This window comes from Myripristis murdjan, chromosome 1, assembly GCF_902150065.1.
Source record: "Myripristis murdjan chromosome 1, fMyrMur1.1, whole genome shotgun sequence".
Classification (NCBI taxonomy): Eukaryota; Metazoa; Chordata; class Actinopteri; order Holocentriformes; family Holocentridae; genus Myripristis; species Myripristis murdjan.
The window spans coordinates 18059477-18082037 of NC_043980.1; the positions used below are offsets into that span (position 1 = coordinate 18059477).

Below are 22561 nucleotides of genomic sequence, written 5' to 3' on the forward strand. Positions count from 1 at the left end.
CAGCTCGCTGCTAAGCATGTCTGATACATGGGACCTCAGCCAAGTGTTACTAATTTTCATTAAAAGCTTCATTAATTCTGTCATAATACAGGGCAATCAGAGGGCTTAATTATCAGGATGGTGGAAAAGGCAGTGGGAAAAAGTAATATGTGAGGGAGGGAGAGGGAGAGAGACAGAGAGAGAGAGAGAGAGAGAGAGAGAGAGAGAGAGAGAGAGAGAGAGAGAGAGAGAGAGAAAGAGAGAGAGAGAAACAGAGACCCTGTGTCAGCTTGTAAATTAAAATCTACTTCTGGTTGAGAGCACTAATAACACATGAGCCAAATTGCTGTGCATATACTTTATGAGGAAGTGTTCCTGTGTGTATCAAAGTCAAGTAATCAAATACATTATGTTGTATTTGTGATCGGGCATAGAGATGACTTTTTTGGACGTGTTAGAGACAGTTTCCAAATTGCACCAGGGACACCTGCATATTTTTTTGAACATTTCTGTAAATGATGCAAACAAGATGAGACCTGCTTTAATGCAGACTAAGGGAAATCCAGAACAGCTCAAGTATATTAGACTTATTAATATCCCATTTCAAGATGAACACTACCTTGGGCTAAACGCATATTCCCCAAATAAAAGTACAACCTCACAAATGTCCAGTTATACAGATTCAGTTTACAGGGCGGCTATCTAAGAAGAGACGCTGCTTCTCCTTAGATTTCAGCCGCTCACATTGTTCATACTGAATTCAAAGGCACAAAAGTATTTGAATGAATCCTTTAACTGGAGGAGATAACATCTCCAGACTCATTCCACTTTATTAGACTATGTAATCTAATAGAAAGACAGCAATGTTAGCCCACTTGGAGAGGACTGAGAGTGATATGAGCCAGGGTGTTAACAGGCTGTGCAGTCAGTTCACAGTCACACAATAGGAAAAAAAAAAAGCCAAATTTGTTGGTGGAGCTGCACTTGGCATAAGACATTTATTAGACTTTGGTCTGGACAGCCATTAAATGAATGGAGGTTCTGAATACATTACAAAGAGTTTGATAGAGTTTGATAATGATAAAAAGTAACAGCCATCTACAGGCTCTGCCTTTGACAACTGAAGTATTTTTAAATCTGAGGCCTGGCAGTGAGATCAAGGAAATAGCCAGTGCTCATTAACCAAAGCTTTCAACATGAAGGTCTAAAAGTGGCCATACCAGCTGGAAGGCCAAACATAGCGTGTATGGCCTTCGTGCAGTACCATGAGCACCATCAAAACATGCCGGGTGATGACACACTTTCACCCGGGATTACATCAGCCGTTCCCCTGGACACCACAGGGCCCTTCTGAAGATGCTGACACTGACACTGGATGTCAAACAGTGTCTACATGATGACTGTCCAGCAAATGTAAGAGAAGGAAATCATGGATGTTTGATGATAAACACAATGGAAAATATTGTGATTTAAAGAAGGCAATGGATAATGCATGCGATCGTGCTGTAGATTCTCATTTCACCTGGATCAGCAAACACTGAGACATAACCTGGGGTGTGATTCACTTTGCTTTGTGGTCTTTAAAATCTTCTATTTGACTTGTTTTTAACTTCTTAAGTCTTAAGCTTCTCATTACTATTCCTAGAGGGGGGCTCCAGGAGGAGTTGATCAATAATGCGTCACTAGAGGACTTTGACATAAATTAATGCATGTAAGGTATCGCTTCTGGTGAAAACAGTGGTTGCAGAGGGTGCAAGTTGTTCGCAGAGATCTAAGGCCAGAGGAAAGAAGATGGCCATTGCCAAGGGGTGTGAAGTATTAGTGGTGTGGAGGGGGGAGGCAGTGGGGGCTCACTCTATAAATAAGTGAGTGAACCCAGGATTCAGAGGATGTGCCCCCAGGATACATAGCTAGCAAGATTATTTCAAGAAACATGGTGAGCTAACCTTGGGGCTGGCACCTTATCCCGACTAGCCTGTGTGTTAAGGCGTAGAGAGCTGCAAAACAAATAGCCAAACAAAGAAAGGTTGCAGGCTTTGTTTAGTCTTGGAGAGAAAAGAAATAAACATGATGTTAGAGGGCAATGCCTGGTCACTTTAACAAGCAAACATTCAGAAACAAAACAAAACAAAATAAACACTCTGGAGTCACACACATTCAAGACATAATGGAATTAGATTGTTCATTTTAATTGACTTCACTGCACCGAAAGATGAAAAATACAACCACCACAGTTAAGTGAGATTATGGTCCCACTTTCCTCAGTGTAAAACTAAGTGTCACAACTACTCGCCTTTGAGCAGATTCCTCTGTTTGACTGTGCATTTGATTTAAATCATTGCTGTGTGCAAGAGCTTTTGGATTCAGAATTGTAATAAGTGTCAAGCAATCCCGAAGATGTGCCATTTCCTTCCTTCCATATTCCCTCTAATCTTTACAGGGAAACCCCTTCCATTTTGTTTTTCTCTTATTACTGCCACAGATGAAAAGGTACCATTTTAGTCAGGTCTTTACAGTTCACTGGCCATGAAAGAAAGTAGACCAGAGAAGGAAGCCACACAGACAATCCTGATAAAGTGAATTACTTAAACTGGGTATCACATTACTACTTTCATCACTCACTCGTTTGGTTGTATAACCAATTCAAAAGTCCTGCCTTAATCCTGTCCACACCAGTCGCTGACACAAAGACTGCACTCAATCAAACTAAATCCCAATCCCCCTGGATTTTTAACATCACTAGACTCTCTGAAAGAGTTAATGCTCAGCAATATGTAATTCAAGTAGGGCTGCGCTGAAGCCAATTTATCTACAACACACTACAATGGATTTTGAATGTTCTGCACCCATGCTGTTACATGACTGATGACATGATGCAATGATTTTGTTTTTGAAAGAATACATTGCAATTCATCAAATAAGGCAAAAAAAGGCACGTTTTATACTTTATAACTCCTCCATTTCATTTGGAGCCAAGAGCATTTGGATGAATTAGGATTACACTAACTAAAAAAATAGTTGAGTTATTGTAATATTTATGTTGTAGTGTATACTTTGCACCAAATTACTTTAGCATAGCATCGATCCATCAGACACCTGTGATGGAGTTTCAGATTAAATACTGATATTTTTGTTTTGGGCTCACCTTCTTCATGTCACCTCTGTGTGGGTTTACTATTAGGCAATTTCCTGTTGTCTGACTTTGTTGTTGTGGGTCTAGGTCTCTAATTCACATGGTGGTAAAGGTCATGCAATCCATTACAAATACCAAGGATGTGCAGCCGAAACAGCATTTTTTTTTTTTGACATAGAACACATAGAATATGTGCAAAACTTTTCTAACACAAACCCTATTGTTTCTGCTGAGTATAATGTTTCAAACCCTATTATTTAGCAAGACGCTGCCAGATATAAAACCTATTTCCAGACTGATAGAAACAAAGAGGCTTTGCATGTAAAAATGCAAAGTCAGTTGCAGTGGTGGGGGCTATAGATAATAGTTTTGGACTGAAGAGGAGATCTGGCTAAATTAAAGAGGTTATATGCACACTCACCTTTTCCACTGGTAGTGGATAAGGATTACAGTAACCAGTAACAATTTTGAATGTTAATTTTTACATTTTGACCGATTTGGCCTTCATTACAAGTGTGCCATGTTTGCCGCAGTGTATACTGGTGAGGCAAGAATGCAGAGCGGAGCTACTTTGGTTTTTGATGAGGAAGTCTCTCATTGATGATCGCTGTATTTTTAGATTGGGATGCTATGAATAGGGGAAGGTGACATCACATTGAATTGCATATGTGATGTCAGGCTCTATGCGCTGAACAAGAGACCGGGTTAGTCAGTTTCAATCAAAGGAAATATGCATAGCAAATCTTCTTCTCCTCATTAATGGAGTCATGACAGTCATCAAATTGAAAACTGTCTGCTTTATCGTCACAGTTGCTGCGTAACTTGACATCAAATGCAATAAATGAGGAGATAGGACTTAAAAAATAAATAAATCAGACATTTCAAAATATTTTTAGCGGTCACTATACCCACTTAGACACAAAGAGAGAGAGAGCGAGAGATATGATGTTGTCGCAACACATAGGCTATCTTTCTACATCTGAAAAAGTGAGATCAACCTGTTGTGAGAGATGGATTGTTGACTATTTTCGTATGGCTGATGTGACTGTATTACACCGGCTGCTCTGATATACAAATGCTAAACACATGTTCAAATGGTGGCAGCGAAATGCTCATGATGGCAGCTGGTTAGAGTAAGTAGATTCAAGTGCAGCTCAGCCTGCCGGATGGTATGTCAGCATAATATAAATGGAGCTCAGTCTACCATCAATCTACATCTCCCCTCTCTCTCTTTCTCCATCTGCCTACCTTGCTCACTTGTCTCCCTCTCTTGACATCTCTTCTCCACCTTAGCAGCAATCATCCCTAACCATGTGTTTTTCCTCGCTACTTACTGACTTACCTGTACTCCTTATTCCTTAAACCTCTTTCTCTTGCTTTCACACTCTTTCCATCTTTCCCTTTCCATCTCTCTCTCCCCCTCGCTCTCTTTCTCTCACTCTCTTTCTCTCTCTCTGTCTCTCTCTCTCTCTCTCTCTCTCTCTCTCTCTCTCTCTCTTGCTCGCTCTCAGGTCTGGGAGCTTTAAAATCAAGGCAGATCCATTAAGTTCCTTATTCTTTGAGAGCAGTCACCCAATCCGATCACTGAGCTCTGTGACTGAGAAAGCCACAATCCGATGGCTCCAATCTAATCTCTTCTATCGCCATACAAACTTACCAAGACCTGAAATCCACGATGACTGAATCCCCTCACACACACACACACACACACACACACACACACACGATTATACTCCCCTTCTTCCCCAAACCTTCCTCCCCTCCTCTAAGGTTTAAATCAGTACCTGGCCGACTTGATGGAATACTGATTGTGGTCTCAAGTGAATGGATTTGAGCTGTGCACCGAGTCGAGGGCATTTGGAAGCATTAAGGCAAACACTCACTGATTTAACTCACAGAACAGATATTGCTTTGTTGAAAAAAAAGGGGGTGGTTTAAATGTAACGGGCTGATGTTTTGCAGTGAAGCTTAAAATTAGTCCACAGTCTCGACATAGAATGTGTATGACTCCAGAGCAACATACGAAACATGTTCACATACTGCTGTTTGTCAGGTCCAACAGGCAACACAATAAACTACATCACAGAACATACATTGATGCATTTTAAATAATCTGCTCAATGTCTTGTGGAAAGTGTGCCTAAGCCTCTGTAACAGCAAAGTCCTCTTCTTTTTTTTCTCCTAGTTCCATTCCCGTGTCTATGCTACCTTTAATTTTCTGGATGTGGGCAGCTGTGAGGCTGTGAGCCTGGTCTAGACACGCTGGGCGGTACTGGCCTCTGAAATGGCTGACTCCTGCCAGCACCGCTGCAGAGTCTGGCACCATGTTCATATAAACAAAATCAAATGATACAATTGAGCTTTTCGGGTAAAACAGTGGTGCTTTGCTTACATCATTGCAAATGTGCAGCTCGAGTGTTAAGTCCTTGAGAGATGGTAGGAGGCTGCTGAAAAAAGCCTGCTATTGAAAAAAAAAAAAAAAAAAAAAAAACCTCCACTAATTTCCAACTGTGAAAGCAATCCCTCTTGAGCCACTGTATTAGTCTAGGTTTGACTCCTAAATCCATTACCATACTGTAACTTGTTTTTCTGAGGCCAGGAGTTTATGTAAGAATTACATTATCATATTTAGTCTCTAATAGAAAAAAGGGGAGAGGTGGATAAAAAGCACATCCTTCTTGTAAAGACTCTGGGTTAATCTGGGTGAGCTAAGTGGAATATGAAACATTGGGGCCATGTAATTCAGGAAATGCTGTGTGCTCGCCAAAACTAAATAATGAATCTTGCAGAGTGTTTTTAGACTGAAAAGGTGGCACTGTGCTACATTTATAAATGCACGGAGGCCTTTAATTTGAATTCCTTATGAATTATTATATGTTTTTGTGAATTCTTTTAAGTTGTTTGTTTTTCTATCGACGTTTGGAGAGCACTTAGGTTGAATCATGTTGTTTTTAAAAGCTATTATTAACTTGGCTTGCCTTTATATAGTACAGACCTTTGGACTAAACAAGCAGTGTGTGACACATTTCCCACAAAAAAATCAGCAATGTTCAATTAGTTAACAAAACAAAACAAAACAAAACAAAAAAGTCATTTATAGCATGAAATTTAAAGCATGAGGAGCTCCAATCAACAAAAACAGCAAAATCAGAATCAACAAATGGTCATTTCAGTAGTGAAAAACACACAAATGATGATGAGGGGATTAATAAACAATATTATTATAAACTGTCAGTATGTGTCATCGGGGTCAGTCGGTGAATAAAACCAGCATGCAGTGTTAAAATCCCTCGTGTGTGTAAACCATTTCTTGATCGAACCTCCACCACGAAGCGACAGCTGCACCATCAGGTGAACCAAGCCATGCAGGGGATTTCACACTCGCAACCCAGATTAATAATATTCACACTTCCCTGGGGAGCATGACAGGAGAGCAGAGGTGCCGGATGCAGACGTAAGTATTTCTAAAATGTAGTGTGTTAATATTTCATTAGGAGGAAATTTGACACAGGAGTGCCATGTTGTGATACTAAAAAAAAAAAAAAAAAAAAAAAAAAGTGTATGACAGGACACATCATCTGAATCCTCTTATGCGATGGCTAAATGCAGTTACCGGATATTCTAATGACTTGAAGTCAGTAAAACTTAACATGCCACGGATTATGTTCACAGCAATGCTCCTGGTTTTACTGTTGTGACACATGTGAGCCATCTTAATTTAAAGGAACAGTTCACCCAAAACATGTGGAAGATATTTTCACACTTAACCTTAGTGCAGGATATTCATCCAGATAGTTTCTGTGTGTGATTTGGTGAAGTTTCTGGTTGTTCTTCGGGCAGGAAATAGCTTCAACAAAACTCTTTACCCCCTGGGGGCTGTTGATCATGCTAGCTATTGGTATTATCTTTGGAAAAAACTGTTACTGTTGAGTTTTTCACATGTAAATTTTTCACAAAACCACACCCACCCAGCCCCGTTGTATTGGCGAGACAGGAGACAGGCAATATTGCAGCAGATTGGAAATGTCGCCAAATCACACAGAAACCATCTGGATGGGTACATGGGAAAATATCATTTTTGTATTTTGGGTGAACTGGTCCTTTAACAACCAAACATATACAGGTGATCTGTCAGTCATTTATCTACTTACGAATAAAAGCATCAGCTAGTCCAGTGGTTCAATACAACCAGTAATAAGAGCCAATCTTTGTCTAAAGATTGTTCCACATCTGACCCTCAATTAGCTTGTGTGTGTGTGCGCTTGTGTGTGTGTCCACATTACCACCATGCTGGTGCATTGTGTGTTTGTCTCCCGAAGTCGTGTGTTACCGTGACAGTGTTAAAGTGCTATGACACTGTGACCCCAGCTTGAAACCTTGCAACCTTGTTAGCCCTGTTTGCCCCCCAGCAGCAGCAGGCATGGTGGCACTCACGCTGGCAGTGACCCCAGGAGCGACGCGTCCAGCCCCAGCAGCAGTCCACCCTGGCCCCGTATCGGCACAGGCCGTTGGACGAGGCCATCTGTCTTGGCCACCTGTAACAGGACAACATAATTAGTTTATAGCCAATTAAAAAGCTTTAATGAAAAGCAGGGGTCTCTTCTGTGTTTGAGAAAGGCCTCAAACAAAACTAATGAGAGTCTGTTGATACCTCTCACTTTCATACTCTATCACTGTTGCTGTTGTTGTTTTTTACCGCTATAAATAAATTTGTGCTCATTTTCTCATCAGTGCCTGTACATTTTCGAAATTATACAATGGGTTTTGAGTAAGCCTGAAGGGCGCAAACATTCTCACACATAAATAAGTTGGTATACTTTCATATTCAGGGAAGAAAACTAAAAATACGAACACTGCAGCTACATGCCTTTTTAGAAACAGTAGAGATACATTTCAAACTTTATTCCATTTATTATTAATTTAATATGGCTACAAACAATGTACATCCACTTGATGTTATATAAAATTTTTGTCAGGATGTAGAAAGCAAATATTGATAGCTGATATAAAAAACATCTGGCTCGAAAACAAAGAATGTCTGCCCGCGGTTTACATGTTTCATTTCTGTGCCTTTAGCAATAAAACCAATGCTGCAGTATTTTCAGGATGTTTCCTAAAACAGAAATATTGCCGTTTTAGCAAAGAATATTTCCCCTCTATCATATAAATGAAACTGATAGGATATCAAATCATGTTCATGTGTCTGATGTCAAAATGGAGACCTGTGTTGAAAGACTGCCAGAGCAATCTGAATACAGGCTTCACTGCACATCAGCACACTGACACTCAAATCTGAGAATGCTCCATTCCTTGTTGGTTTCATCACAGGCTAAAAAAAAAAAAAAGAAATTATTCACCATCCATCATTTTGTGCTTTTGAAAATGTTTTCTATCTCTTCTATCTATTTTCTATCTCTATTTTCATCCAGTTAATAAATGTCAGCTGAAATGTAGGTCCCAAGCTCTATTAAATCATTTCATGAGAGCAAAAGATACTAAAATGTTTAGTAAGACGAAAATAAATGAGCTTGGTGTTGTTTTATACAGATATAGGTTATTTCTCAAGCACGGCAATTCCTGTAAAAAATCAGAGCCGGATGTTTTTGTTACACTATGTTCTATTCTGCTCAGAGCAAGAAATAGCTTCTTGGCAGACAGTGCCTTTGGATTACCTTTTTATCTGTAGAAGCTCACCACATATTTTTAGAGAGAAAGGGGAGAAAGAATAAGTCCATTTAAGGATTCTGATGAAAACCCAAACTGCATACTTTGAGAGCTCGGCTGTGCGATGTTGCCTAAAATCTAGCACCTAAATTAATCAGTAATCAGGAAAAAAAAAACAGGTCATATATGTTTTCCTACAAAGCATATCACAAACTGATTTTTATGCGTTAAAGCACATGAACTGTTCAAAGCAAAATTAAATTGAAATAAACTGAACGACTATCTGAGATCACTGGAACTGCTCTGGCTCCACAGAGGTGCTGTGCACAAGACTTTTGAACTGAATGACTGCCAGATTTTGCTCTCTGCATGGTTTATGTTCAAAGCGCTGTGCACCTTAATTCCTTGAATGTCCAGAGAAGCAGGGGCGGGGGGGGAGAAATGCAATTCAGTTAGAAAACAAACTCAGAGAGTCTCAGGATATACTTCTGTGACACAATAGATGCTTGCTCTTGTGCCGTGATGAGAAAGTGAGGTTCTTGCTCAGTATTCAGGGCACATCCTTTGCTGCTATCCCTGCCTGTTAGTGTCTCTTTGCCAAGATGAGGAAATGCTAATGCTTGCCCCCACTGCCAATCACCTCATTGGGAGAAAACACCCCGATGGATGCTAAGTGAGAGTGGCAGATCCAGGGAAAATGTTTGTCTGCTGCCTGGCAGACAGGAGGGCAATCAGGCAGGGAGACACTTTTAAGAACACAGTTCAGGTGACAGAGTGTAGAGGAGAGGAGAGGAGAGGAGAGGAGAGGAGAGGAGAGGACTGGATGGCAGCCATGTATAGGTGCCACTGCTGCTGCAGGTGACACCCACCCACTTACACACACACACACACACACACACACACACACACACACAAAAACAACAAACATGACACCTGCTGTCCCACAATACAGTACACTTGTCACATTTTAAACACACACATACACAAATGCACACACACACACACACACACAAAACACCTCATGAATAAACACGATGTGGACAAAATAACAGAAACACCTAAGAATATAAAAATATCAGGGATCTAAAAGGGAGTGAGGCCAGCCTTAGCCTGCAGAATAGTAATCCTCATTTGAATGCCATCATAAAGTGCCCAGGCTGTGTGTGGAGAGATACTCAATTTTTCTGCAAGAGGGAAAGGCTCCAGTCCTTTGAGGGATGAAGGAGGTAGAAATTACTACTTTTTTTTTTTTTTTTAATACTTTTTTGCCCTCTAACTTCACACAAAGGTTCAGTCACATTTAGACAGAGTGACTAAGGAGGCCACATGAGGTGTTTGACTTCATTCTGGTGAAAACATTATTGAATGTGTTTCGCAGTGTGTATAGGGGTTTAATTATCTTGGAATATGGGAAGATCATGTGAAGGCAGTGTTGGCACCATAAGGTGTACTTTGCCCTGTAAAATAGCTCCATATTACTTGCCATATATGACCTTGCAGAGCAATCTTCAGACTGAATAGCTCCAGTTCAAAACAGCAGGCCTAAACACCACCAGCGCTAACTACACATCTCTATGACACAAGGTTGACGGTGCTGTTTTTTGATAGTCCATGTCTATCTTTTTTGACCCTATTGAGGCCCAGTAGATGGCCGCCCAGACCAAGAGATCAACATCCATGTTCCACACTTTGCAAAAAACACGTGGGATAAGGGCATCCTCATGTCAAACCTATTGAAAACCTATCAGGATGTAGAGAAAAGGTGAGAGATGATTCATCAGACCATATGACTTTTTCTATAGCTCGATGGTCTAGTATTTGTGCTCTTTACAGCAGGTTATGTGACTTTATGTGCTGTGGTTGAATATAAGCAGTTTTGAATGTCTGTCCTGCTGTAAATTCCAGCTACAAGCAGCTCAGGACCCCCAGTTTTTTTTTTTTTTTTGTTGACACTTTGTCACAGGTGTATGGAGTCAATTCTGTGGTAATTTTTCAGCCAGCAGTTGTGTAGTGTTTGACAACTGTCCTGTTAAAAGCGACTATTCCTGTGAGTGAGCTTCACCCTGCAAACACTGCACCTCAGGTTCTCAGTGTGGTCATGAATATTTGCTACATTAAACAATTTTGCAGTTTTTGTGATTGTTGCACCCAATTCTGGTGCCAACAAGTTTGTGTTTGATGCCTGTGGCTGGTCCTCATCCTGTGTGTGTCCTATGACTGTCGAGGCTTTCTGCTGCTTCTGCTGTCTTATTGTCTGCTACTGTGTTTTTTGCATTTGCTTTATGACTGTAATGTTTGTATTTTTTTCGGAGTTTTTTCTTGCCCACTGTGAGGATTAAGTCAGGGGGTGTCATCCTGTTTGTTGTAAACCTGTAGGCATGTAAATCCCTTTGAGACTGTAAACAGTGATATTGGGCTTTAAATAAGCGTGAACCTGAACTTAAAGTCGCTTCAGAATCTCTAAAATGGAGATAATCTGACATCATTTAATGAGCTCATATGCACTGACAATTGGCATTAAACCTCCTATCACTTGCGTGAGTAGATGCCTTTATAACTACACCCTTGTTAATTCATAATTAGTCCCTTTTATGTAGTATTTTCATCATTTTGCATACTCTCTTTATACCTATGAGATTCAGACAAATTAATTAAAAAATATGATTGAAATGGAAACAGCTTACAAGGTGACTGATTAAAAATCATCATAATAACATGGAGCCAAGGTAAAGCTAGGTGCTTCATCATGGCATTAGCAGTTAAGCTAAATTCTCACTTGTTATTGCAGGGTAATTTAACCATCTTCAAATGGCTACTGATGTGACTCCCAGGGGGTGCAGCCTTACTGCTGACCCTGTGCTTCTCCCTCCTTTGTTTGTTCTCATGTGGGAGAAGCCAAAGGCAAATTTCCACCACAGTGGACAATAAAGTCAAAGCTGAATCTACATACTGTAGCAGCAGGAGAGGGATATCGCGGAGGCACAGACTTGCCAAGTAAGAGTTGATTATGATTTGTGTGCCTGGAGGATTTCAATGAATAATTAAAATAATATAATTATATATATTACAAGTTGTGGCTGTGTAGCAGGATCAAATGGTTATGAGATGCAAGTGAACTTTGAGCACATGACGATGTAAAGACTGACAGGAAAGGAGCATGTTTTTAACTCCTACTGAGTCCCAGTGGATAGTGGGTGAGAGGCGTCTGGGAGGTCTGCTCAGTGTAGTGGGACTAGTAAAGAGAAGAGAGCCACACAGGATGCAACAGGTCCTGAATAATTGAATCAAACAATTTTCTCTCAATGCATTCTGCCTCACACACAGACACACACAAATTTGTGAATATGAAATCATGTTACTTTGACTTTCATGTAATCTCTGCCTCTCTCAGTTCTCCTCATGCTGAATTTAGCCCACGGCACCTCTGCATAGTAACCGATTCTGAACTCAGCGCTTAGGGAGTAAATAGAATTCATCAGCTCAGTATTATGGCTTGATCACAATAATACTGCAGCAGTGTTAAAATCATTCTTTGCTTCTTAAAAAATTCACATTGTTTGGAAAATGGGACTGTAATAGGCATCAACAATGGGACCTAGAGTAAGACTGCAGAAAGAAAGAAAGAAAGAAAGAAAGAAAGAAAGAAAGAAAGAAAGAAAGAAAGAAGGTTGGAAACTTCTTGTCCCCAGTGACATTCTCTTGAACTGAGCACTGGCATATCAAATGGACGTGAATATAATACCTGTATTTATGACCCTCGGGCAATGAATAATGATTCTAAATTGCACTAAGCCTTGAAGGAACTCAAGCAGATAATTATTACCCTTCATGCATGCTGTGTGACACCTCTTCTCAAGCATAGACTATCACATAAGGTTCTCCCAGCAGAACCTGAGAGAGCGATGTGTGCTATGGGGAGCCCCATCCTTCTTCTATTGTTTTGCTAATGGATACAGAGCTGGCCAGTCTTCCCTGACTAAGAGTGAAGGAGAATTCATCCATTGCTCAGAGAGGAGTCGTGCTCTCCTAAGTAGAGTGATAATCAGAGCCACGAGGCCATGGTCCTCATTTGTCAATACATCCATAGTGCCTGTCTGCTGGATTCATCCCATAAATACCCATGGATTGATTGCCGGATTTGTATAATCTTAGGTGATAGGTGAAAACTTGCTCCTACCTGCCAAGCTCAACTAGAGGCATGAACTTGTGGAGTCACCAGGTCTACGGTATGTTAATGAACCACCTCTGCTGGACATGATGCCAAATCTGCGTGTGGTTTGCCAAGGCTATCAAATTAACACATAACATGATATGGGATATTGTCAGCTATCATAGGAGGTGAAAGCAGAATATGACATCCAGTAGCTTGCACATAAAGTATTGAGTGTCAATACTTTACAGTGCAGAGAAGACATAACGCCAGATGCATTATGTGGCATGCAACTGCAAAGTGCAACAACAGACAATGATCTAGCCTCAGCACTTACTGTTGTCTCTTTGTACAGGAAAGAACATCATATTCAAGCTCATGCCTTTGTCTGGATGTTAAACATACATATCTCACTTGTACATAGCTGAGGACATTTGTTGCTTTTTAAGGGCTGCTGGTAATAGTCATTTGGTTATTTTCTAAGTAACAATTTTTTCAATAAAATATCAACTTTTCCAGTTGATTCACACGTCTTCCTATCCACCCCCTTGCCACTATGTTTATTTTGGTCGAACAAAACAAATAACAATAACAGGAAGACCAGTTAATGGAGCTTGGAATTAAACTGAAATAATACTCTAATAATGCTGCACTGTGGATCCCTCCTATTCTGCATTTTCCGGTGGACTGTGACAATTTGAAAATATGCATAAGTCATGTTCTGTCAGGTACAGTATGTATGTTTGCCAAGTAAGGCATCATTAAACTGCCAGATCATGGAGCCTGTCTGGATGTTCAGTCACAAAAAGGATGTGTTGGGGCCGGAGTTAGCATCCTCTGTTAGACTTGCAGAAAAGATGCTGGTGCTTGCTTCACTGTTACATTAACAAGCTCCATTATGAAGCTAATAATAAACATACATTTTTTTAATACTGTAAGCACTGTAGGCAATGTATCAGCACTCAGCATCAAGCCCTGAAAATTCAAATGTGGGTCTGATATTACAATGTGAATATAATCTGGCACCAGTCCATGGCTTTGGATTATTACTGAGGAGGTCTGGTATGTGCTGCTTGGCTGGGCTGGACTACAGCAATTTAGTGACATCACTAGGGAAGAATATCCTCTGTGTGTTTTCTTTCATCTTGGCAAATTAAATGTTCTGACCTAAGATAGTGCACAGACTGATCACAAAATCACTTGGACAACATCACAAGAAATCTGTCTTCTATTTGTTCCCTGGACCAAGCATGTTGAAGCTGGTAATGGCTATCTTTCAGCCAGAGACTCTACGGTAGACATATTATATGTTGCTGTGAGAACAAAATGATCTTGCCCATGATGCCCATGAAGGACCCTTAAGGAGTAGATGGATAAGCCTGTTAGGAGCTCTCTCTAAAAGGCAATAAGTGAGGGAGACGCGGTAATCATTTTTTTGTGTGTTTTTGCATGTGCTTGTTCTGAGGGGATATTTTCTCAACAGAATAATACTGAGGCAGGGAGTCGGGCCCAGGCTAGTTCATACCCATGAAAATTGGAAAATTATGGCCATTGTGACAAGCCACTCCATCAGCAGAGATGTTAATAATGTACAGTATGCTGCTGCCACGTTAATGTAAATGCTCATTACACAAAGGCAGTGCGTGAAATGGAAGTGCTACACATCTCATCACACTGTCTCACTGGCATTAGACACAGTGATAAAAAAATCTCTCAGTAATAAATAACACAATAATGTGTATAAACAGGCATTTAGAGAGCAATTTTTTTTGGTTCTCTCACTCTCTGTCACCCTCTCACAAACACACAGCCATTTTTCCTACTTTGATCTTTTGATATCCAAATCATTTGAAATAACTTTGACCAGGGCCAAAAACTGAGTTGAAAGCATTGAAAAAATGTATGGTATACCACCAGCAGCTAAGCTGTCAGAACTTATCAACAATTGCAGGTGTAATGGCAGTCTGGGTTTTTTGAAGGCACGAATGTTCTTTCAATAACAATTACCTCCTAGTCTCCAAAGTTTTCCGTCATTTAAAAATGTATTTGTGCAAGATGAGAGGACTCTGTTAAGGGCTCAGCCGGTCTAACAAAGATACATGAGGAAAGTAAATAAATCATAATGCTTGGCTGCATTCTCTGTTGGAGATGTAAGACGTCTGGAAGCAGTCTCCCACTCTGTTTGTCTAACTCTTATGACTGTTTTCATGGACTTCTGTCCAGTTTCACTCCGAGTGCTGAAATTCAACCTCAAATTAAACAAAATAATAAGAGCCGTCTCTACAACATACTTTCAGCTCCACTCACCTCTTTAAATTTCACAGGCTTCATAACAAATAGTCCCAGTACAGAAAAATGATTTAACACTTCATTAACACGCCAGCATGATGTAAATACTTCAAAGCATCTGCACACATTAAGGAAATATGGTATTTGTTTTTCTTTTTTCTTTTTTCAATTTTTTAAATGCTTCAGGGGCCAAAGCCAGCATGGGAGATGTAAACTTAAGTATGTTTTTACTATGTGTGGGAGTCAAACAAAAGAACAGGTAGACTAGCATGGGTGAATGTCATTCATCATGTTCAACTCAGATGCACCTACAGGCAGATCTAAATCTCGGATACATGCATTCTTTAGGGCTTGGCACGTCTCCACACCTCTCTCCACACATACTTCACCGGATTCGTGTTTGAACATGAAGCACCGGGCAATGTGCTGTCGCATCAGTTTATAACAAACCCCATATCTGCAGCAGATAAGAGCCGTTTGGTTTGAATTTGCACATGGAGTCATTGTGTAGTAGGGTACTCGTATAGCGCAGCTGCTCTTAGGCGCCAAACTAACTGGACTGATATTAGAGTGACGCTGCTCTGGAGTTGGATTCTAACCTATTTTCATGTATAGGTAAAAGTTAAGATAATACAGTGAATTATGCTTGTGGATTTCAACCGTGAAACTAAAACAGGAGACGTGTAGCCTACAACCTAAACCTTTTACGCACATATTCAGGGGCTCACGGCGCACCTCAGCTCACATAATCTCACAACAGCAACACGTTTCAGTCTCTTCCAAATAAAGCGCTAGTTTACAAATGTCACAGTAGGCTAAGGCTGCAATGAAACGTGAAAAAAAACTTCAACTGAGACCAATTTCAACGCAGATAAACATCAGCTGAATATGTGATGTGATATTTTCTTTAGCACGTTCATAATCACAATCAGCACGTTTGACACTTGCCAAAGCATCGGGCTGTGCAGCCTTTCTGAAGATGTGTCCTTACCTGCCGTCAAAGTCAGCACTGATCGCTCCAAAGCAGCAGCTGTATACAAACATCAACTTTATCCATAATTCCATGGTTTGGAGAGTTGTGCGCCGTCACTGCTTTGCTTACAGGCTATTCTCCGTAGTCCAAAAGCAATAACTGGCCGGGGATAACGCAGCGGAAGCAATTAGACGAGGCAACAAGAGCAGACTTTATTTCACGCACGCCGGAGGAGCGCAGGTACGAGAGGTCTGCTGGCGTCCTTGAGACTGTTCATTTGCGATATTGTGGAGGTGCAGGAGAAACCAGTCCGCTGCCTGGGAGAAGTAACCCCGACGCGTGTGGAGCAGAGTGCACTCTACCGGTCTTCAAGGGACCCCACAGCTCCCTCCCTCTCCCTCTCGCTCTCCCTCTCTCTTTCTCACTCACTCCACTCAAGTTCACTCAGTGGGCTATCCAATAAACAGCACCCACTGCAGTGAGAGACCTCTCTCCCTTCAAACCAGCGAAGTACCGCGGATGTTCACCCAGCGCTCGTGGGACCCGAGTGCAGACGCACGCCCCACTGTACTGCCTGGCAGACACCCCAGACAGCGCACTTAAAGGCAGCGGGGTAGTGCTGTGCCACGCCGCGCATGCTTTGGAAATGCCTTAATTAATTGCATGGCCTGCTGAGGCACGCAGGTGCATCGCCCACCCAGGTAGACGCTGTTCACTCACTAAAAAAAATGGTGAAAATCACTGGGGCTAAATTTGGAGAGGACAAAGACGAGCAGGCCTACGTGGCACAGGTAGACATGAACGTTTGAGGCAAAGGAAAGCTTTATCTGTGTTATGAGTAATTTTGAATCCTTACACCTCGGGTCTTTAGTAGGTTACTATTATTGTAAACACGCACAAGTGAAATGAAACCGCGTCTGATTGAAACACTTTTCTTTGGTCATAGTGATCACAAGACTGATTGTGTTTTGTGTCAGGGTGTAACAACATCTCTTGCGCGATTACAGAGATGCAAATGACAGCTATTTCCAGAATGCAATTTCCCAACCATACATAGGCTACATACGTGCACAACATAGGTCTGTAGTGGCGGAGTGTTGAGAGGCACGTAATAAAACATTGCTAGGCTTTCACTCCCCCTCCATGGCAAAGGATTATGTCTGACTACGTACATCTGAGGACTGATTATCGTTGCATTCTGCTTCACCCGTGAGACGCACTTCACATTCAAAGTCTGTTGAATTGCACTTCCCGTCTAGGGGCACAATCATAAAGGCCTGTCTCATTCTCAGATACACTACACTACGCCGCGTCTGCCTGAATCCAAGTCAATCAATAAAATATTTCTCCAGTAGAGAGTCTTTGGGAATAAAAAAAAAAAAAAAAAGGGAGACTGTCTTCTATATTAACTAAGTATCATCACATTCAGTAATGCACTACAAGATGAATGTTTTAACATGATTTCTAACTGGCTGTTCACTGTCACTATTGCTTTTTGATGCATGGCGACGGAGGCGCTCGTCTTGTAATGCCCTGTCACTGATTCAGTAATAAATCTATGCGGTACCACCCAGGTTTGACATTTCTAGGAGCTAAGTGGTTGGAGAAATTTAGAGCAGTTTATGCATGACTAAACAATTAATCACATTATTTTCTTTTTAAACCACAGGAAAGAAAGACTGCTGGACCCTGTGTTGATTTATTGTACTTAAAAAAATGAGCTGTGGTTAATGTAAATCAGTCAAATCATACCTCAACACCAACACTATATACATGTGTTGTGAACAACTGATAAGATACGATAACAGGCCTATAAGAGACAATGAAACTTTAATGATCCAAGGGTAATAGTGTGTTGTGGCTGTGTGCAGCAGGAGAAACACAAAATAAACATAAAAATAGAATAGAAGCTAGAATATGCAAAGTGGGCTTATATAAACAGCCAGCAACAGTTTTGATACTGTTAATGTAGCTATAATAGGAAGTGTGTGGATGGAATAGAGGCATTATTAGGTCTTATTGAGGCAGAGAGGGAAAAAGAGCGTGCACCATAACCAATTTGTTGTTTTGAGCCAAGTTGATATGAATAAATAATAAATAATTTATAATACAGTTAAATGAAACAGCTTTTTATTGGTATAATGGATGGAAAAATTAAATATAAAACAGCACAAGAATGATTGCCAAGATGGAAAATGATAAGGGCAGGGCAGTGACAGTCATCCATTTTGGCAGAGCTTTTACTTTATATCAGCATCTGCCAGTGCCAGCTAGGGGCACATAAATTAGGTCACTATTTGTCGAAGGGAATTCATACAAACAGAGCAAGAGCTGCAAATATGAACTGATGCAGACACACTGCCATAAACAATGCAAGCGTAACAAAATGGACAATTGGTGCCCTAAACACCCAGGTGAGCTAAATTTTAATTCCAAATAATAATGGTAGTGAATAAAACAATGAAGTCCCTATTACTCCCTATTAGAGATTTTCACTGCAACAAATGATTTAATTCAGAGCTGCTTTTGGTTGAACGCCTCCACAGCTTGGATGGTGCAGAGTGCAATCCTGTGTGTGTGTGTGTGTGTGTGTGTGCACTGGTGGAGAATGGAATACAATCTAAATTAAAGCCCTAAGCCATGACCTCTGAGTATGCTGATTATCAGATTACATAAATCAGAATGATACATACAGTATACACACATACATTGATTAAAGAGTATGGCGTGCTGATGGATAACAACTTTCAGCTCGGTTCTTAGAGGCAAATTTGGCTCCATAAGACTTTAAAACCATTAAAATTTCAGGCTAAGCTGTCACTTAATCTTTGAATTGAGGTCAGTGAGTCAGTTTGGCAATAAAAAAAAATGTCTTGAGTTCAATTATATTAGCATGGAGGCAGTGGGGTAGCAGTAGCATTGCTTGTGACACTATGCTCCGATCCCTGCATGGCCTTTAATAAGTCCATAAGCCTCATGCACTAAGCTCACACTATAGTAAAAACAGCTGCCAGGAGGACTACATTCACCCAGCAGACTTTTTATATGGAAATGCACCCAATTTCTCACATCTATTTTACATAAACAAAGAGGCTCGTCAAATCCTCGTCCCAATCCCTGAAGAGTGCAAAGGTGGTTTGAGTGAATCTATCCACTTCACACTTTAATATCTCCCTCTCTCGTGCAAAATCCAAGCAGCACCATTGACTTTATTCTCCTTTGTGCTTATATGCATTTCTGTTATGTGCACTTGAGCTGAGCCAAAGGCATGGACAAGGAGTCAGACGTCTCCTTTTGAAATAATTCCAGCCTTAGGAAGGGCTGTGTCTGTGGCCATTCACCTCAGGATAGATTGACTCTGCTGACTGAATTCAGATGAGCTGAACATTGGAAAAGCCTCCACCTCCGCCTCTATCCCTTCGGTACAAGCAGGAATACTGACTCTCCAGCTTCTAACCTCCCCAGATTTTCTCAAGCAGCTGTAATATACTGTCAAGGTGAAATCAGAAATCTTCAGAGAAACAGGTTAAAAGCTTAAGGGCCTATAGGGTGCGTAAAGTACATATGATTAAAAATACAGAACGAATTTTGTGATTTTCAGCCACTAGGCTCTGAACACGTCTGTGCGTCTAATCAAGCACACTGACCTTTTCAGCAGCCTGGGAATCATAAAATATTCATGGCTGTTGAATGTATTACGGTATGCATACCATATTCACTTTCATTCTTTATGAGGAATAATCAGAGCCTCCCTCTAGAACCATGACAAATGCTAGGTGTTACCTGTTGTGATATGAGTTTAAATCAAATTTCTGCTTTTCTCCCTCTCCCGCTCTCTCTTTCTGGCTCTCTCTCTCTCACACTCACACACTACACACACACAGACGGGAGAGGCAGATAATGATAATTCACCATCTCAACTTCAAGTGCAGATACATTTTTAGTGGTGAATTTCTTTTTCCTGTTAATACTTGGCAACCGAGGGAGCTAACTGCTGAGTTCCATTACAGGCGCTTGTATATAGACTATTTGCACAGACATCATGTGGATATATGGAGAATTTATTTCCCAATATGGGTGTATAAATTCCTGCTGGTTTTGTTTACACACAGAGAGCATGATCACACAGTTTATGCAAAGACACAAACGTGATACAACAACTTGAGTTCCTGTGCTCCTGGCCAGTAACTGAGTACAAATAATTAATGACAGAAGTAGCACACAGAAACAACTCATGTATGTGTTTATTCAGTCAATCACCATGGCAATGCTGTCTATACCCTGTTCCTTTGAGGCTATGATGGTCTTTGATGGAATATCACTCCAAAAGAATAAACAAAAAGCAAATGTCTCTTAATCTTTCGCAGGCTGTTACTTATAAAACAAAACTTTGTCATAAAAAATAAATAAGAGGCAAGTGATGAATGTAGGTAAGAAATAGCCTTATCCTTGGCATTGCCTTCCCATAGCCAGGAGCAACAGAGCCTGGGTACTTCATCAAACCCTGACTGCATTGAAAAAGCCCTGCTATACACTGGGCCTTACAGTCCTAATTATGCGCTGCTCCTTCCAGTTGGCTTTCAGTGAGTGCCAGCGTACTCTTCAGAGATGGCGTTCCCACAAGCATGTTGTTCTTTGGTGAACAACTCTCGGGCTCCATGGTTATCACCCTTACTGAGTACCCATGAGTCTCTGCTGCCCAGGAGCGGTCCAAGTCTACCAGGCACATGCACTGTTTACCTGGAGGAGACCACAAAGACACCTTTTAGCATCCAAAAAAAAAAAAAAAATCAACCAATCAATCATTTTTTTTTTTTTTGTTATCATTATTTAAGCTATTCATACAGGTAAATCTCATTGAGACATGGGGGTCTCATTCTCAACACCTGTCCAAGACAAGCAACAATACAACACAGAGTTCCAAGCAAACGGGTCATTCAGTGAGTTTGCAAAAGTGGCAAAACAGATTGAAATGCTAAGAACAAGAGCAAATTCCCAAAGGTGCTGTCTCGACAGCCTCTAGAAGAAGTTTAAAATCCACTAGGGGAATCAAGCTGGATAGCTTCAGTTCCTGTTGTAGCGTGTTCCAGGTTGAGGGGGCAGAGTAGGAAAATGCCATTTTGCTGAGCTCTGTGTGGTCTGAGGGGACGGTGAAAGTAATTAAGACCTCAGAGTGTGGGCTATGACTGTACTGTTTACATGACAAATAAGAGATAAACGGGCAACAGTCCAATGATGGATATGTAAATGAAATTATACCAATGCAAAAGTCTGTGCATGGATGGTGAGGACCAGTTGACCAAAGAGTAGAAAGTGCAGTGGTATCTATCTATCTATCTATCTATCTATCTATCTATCCTTCCATCCATCTATCTATCCATTTGTTACTGTTCATAGTTATGTTTCTTGTAGTTAATGTCCATCATGCACTATTTCAGTCATGAAGGAGAAAAGGTTACAACTGTCATTTATGCATTAAAAAATTCTCCTCCCTCTTACAATTTCCTTTAAAAAATTTAGTCAAAATACATTATTCAGTTTAGCAGTGAGGTGGCAGGTAGCAGACAAAGCAAATTTGCGCTTTGGTCTGCCATGCTACCCAGACGGCCACAGACACATTGGCAGGCTCTGGGGAGATGAGATCAAACACAGTTAGAAGATGTTAGTGGGAGAGGTTGAGCCCTGTTAAGTGATAGAGAGCAGAAGTTGCCGTGACAGGTGGTGTCAGGTACATATGAGAGGGCTTCAGAGTGATGAGGCATTGGGGAGCCTCCTCAGATTCACAGGGAAGCTTTGATAAGCTGGAGAGCTATCAGGGTGAAGAGAGTCCTCAACACAATGAAATGCTGTATAGTGAAGCTTCACCAGGGGGCCTGCAGGATTCAGTGTGACAAAAAACTTCCTCTGAATATGACAACAAGGATTTGGCAACTGTTCTCTGCAGTCACCTTGTCACACTGTATAAATTCATGTATTAATACTTTTCACGTGTTGAACATGCCTTCATCTTTGTGTTAAACAGAACGGTGTTAGAAGGTCATACTGTAACATACTGCGGCAGTACCTATAAGTCGCCTTTCAGGAGGAAGCTGGACAGCAGTCTGATCTGCAAAGCGGCACAGGATCATGTGTTCCTGAAATAAGAGAAAGGAGACAGGCAGGTGAAATCTATGTTGCAGGTGTAATTCACACAAACAAGGACAACACCTTTCACTCTGGATGAGTCTTTCTCCAGCGTCAAGGCCACAAGCTCCATGCCCGCCACCATGGTGAGACAGCCAAGACAGCTGCGGTCCTCCCTGTCTCCCTGCACCCCAATACAATAAGCCTGCATGGGTGTTCTTTTGTGGAGCCCAAACCGTCAGAAATTTAC

General features: G+C 41.0%; 2 protein-coding genes across 4 annotated transcripts in view; both read right to left on the reverse strand.

Annotated features, from left to right (window-relative positions):
* Positions 1 to 16666, reverse strand: part of npnta (nephronectin a) — a 49038-nt gene extending 32372 nt beyond the window's left edge. Inside the window, exons 1-3 of one of the 2 annotated variants that reach the window (XM_030063670.1) lie at positions 16207 to 16666; positions 7547 to 7647; positions 1926 to 1976 (exon numbers count right to left, since the gene is read on the reverse strand). In XM_030063670.1, the coding sequence (XP_029919530.1) occupies positions 1926 to 1976; positions 7547 to 7647; positions 16207 to 16280 (226 nt within the window). In that variant the 5' untranslated portion in view covers positions 16281 to 16666. The remainder of the gene's footprint in view (positions 1 to 1925; positions 1977 to 7546; positions 7648 to 16206) is intronic. The other variant, XM_030063678.1, reaches the window with a different exon arrangement.
* Positions 16667 to 20228: 3562 nt separating this feature from the next.
* Positions 20229 to 22561, reverse strand: part of gstcd (glutathione S-transferase, C-terminal domain containing) — a 57135-nt gene continuing 54802 nt past the window's right edge. For both annotated transcript variants that reach the window (XM_030051617.1, XM_030051609.1), the window contains exons 11-12: positions 22253 to 22322; positions 20229 to 20928 (exon numbers count right to left, since the gene is read on the reverse strand). In XM_030051617.1, the coding sequence (XP_029907477.1) occupies positions 20738 to 20928; positions 22253 to 22322 (261 nt within the window). In that variant the 3' untranslated portion in view covers positions 20229 to 20737. The remainder of the gene's footprint in view (positions 20929 to 22252; positions 22323 to 22561) is intronic.